General features: G+C 43.8%; 1 protein-coding gene across 1 annotated transcript in view; it reads left to right on the top strand.

Moving 5' to 3' along the window:
* The window catches only part of LOC139400690 (ras-GEF domain-containing family member 1B-A-like), a gene marked incomplete at its 3' end in the record, with an annotated part of 13,600 nt that extends 13,216 nt beyond the window's left edge, over nucleotides 1–384 (top strand). Inside the window, exon 5 of the mRNA XM_071145382.1 lies at nucleotides 310–384. Within this exon, the coding sequence (XP_071001483.1) occupies nucleotides 310–384 (75 nt within the window). The remainder of the gene's footprint in view (nucleotides 1–309) is intronic.
* Nucleotides 385–1,322: the final 938 nt, after the last annotated feature.

The following is a 1,322-nucleotide window of genomic DNA, read 5'->3' on the forward strand; positions in this document are numbered from 1 at the left end:
TTCTCTTAGGAGAGACAATCTGCTCTTAGGAGACAGTCTGGTCTTAGGAGACAGTCTGCTCTTAGGAGACAATCTGCTCTTAGGAGACAGTCTGGTCTTAGGAGACAATCTGCTCTTAGGAGACAATCTGCTCTTAGGAGACAATCTGCTCTCTCCTTTCTTCAGTGTATCTCTATGCTTTTTAAAAACAGTAAAACAGTCAATAGTGACAAAACATTTATTAACTTTCTTGAACTGACAATATATAAATATGTCTGTCTATCGAAACGCAGACAGATGGAATTTATTGACTTCCTTTTTCCTTTTCAGGAGAGACTGAGTTACATCGGACCAGAGGAATTCATCCAGGCGTTTGAGAAGAAAGACCCTCTTGATAATGATAAGGTATGTGTAATGCTCCGGGTGTCGTGGGTGTGGAGTCAAACGCAGGAGACAGAGAGTTCAATGCTGTGCGTCTTTGATAGCACCAACGCCAAACACAGGGAATCAAAATGTACAACGGAAACAATCACGACCAGGCACTAACACGTACCTCTACAACAGAGCCGAAGGTTACACCGAAATAATCCCGCACAACAACCAGGCGGGCCGGCTGTCTAATAAAGACAAACTAATTAAACATAAACAGGTGCTACCAATAAACATACAAGGAGCGGGAGGAAAGACAATCAGTGGCAGCTAATAGGCCGGTGACGACGACCGCCGAGCGCCACCCGCCCGGGAAGGGGAACCACCCTCGGTCGGACTCGTGACAGTATTGTCCTCAATAGGTCACTGGTATGTTATGCAACAGGCTACAGTTGGCTATCACCGTGTGTTGTTATACATTATACAACGGGTGGGTCTAATCCTAGAAGGCGATTGGTTAAAACCGCATTCCACCTGGTGTCTATTCTATGCTACCACCGGCTAAAGCGTTGAAATGCCTATTTACTCTGTTCCATCTGACTGCGCAATCCAATGTCTCAACAGCCCAGCCAGGCAATTTATAAACTTGATCTCCACTATAAAAAGCATCTAGACATTATCTCCGATTTCTTTTAGACGTGCAATTGGTTTTCAACAGCGGAAATTTATATAAACCTTGCTGCCCCATAGTAATGAACGTGTAGAGGTCGGGACAAGACAGACAGGCAGCCTTTCTCAGCCAATCGAAATCACGAATCAGCATCATTTTTATGGACATGTATAGAGAAATGTCAATGGAAAAAAACAAAGTAAAATGAAACTAAATGCAGGTAGTTTACAGTCTTTCCAGCTTCAGTTTGAAGTGATTGTGTTAGCTGTGTTGTTGGCTAGCTCCTCTGAACAACAGTGTCCTG

Source organism: Oncorhynchus clarkii, unplaced genomic scaffold, assembly GCF_045791955.1.
Source record: "Oncorhynchus clarkii lewisi isolate Uvic-CL-2024 unplaced genomic scaffold, UVic_Ocla_1.0 unplaced_contig_10632_pilon_pilon, whole genome shotgun sequence".
In the NCBI taxonomy this organism is placed as follows: Eukaryota; Metazoa; Chordata; class Actinopteri; order Salmoniformes; family Salmonidae; genus Oncorhynchus; species Oncorhynchus clarkii.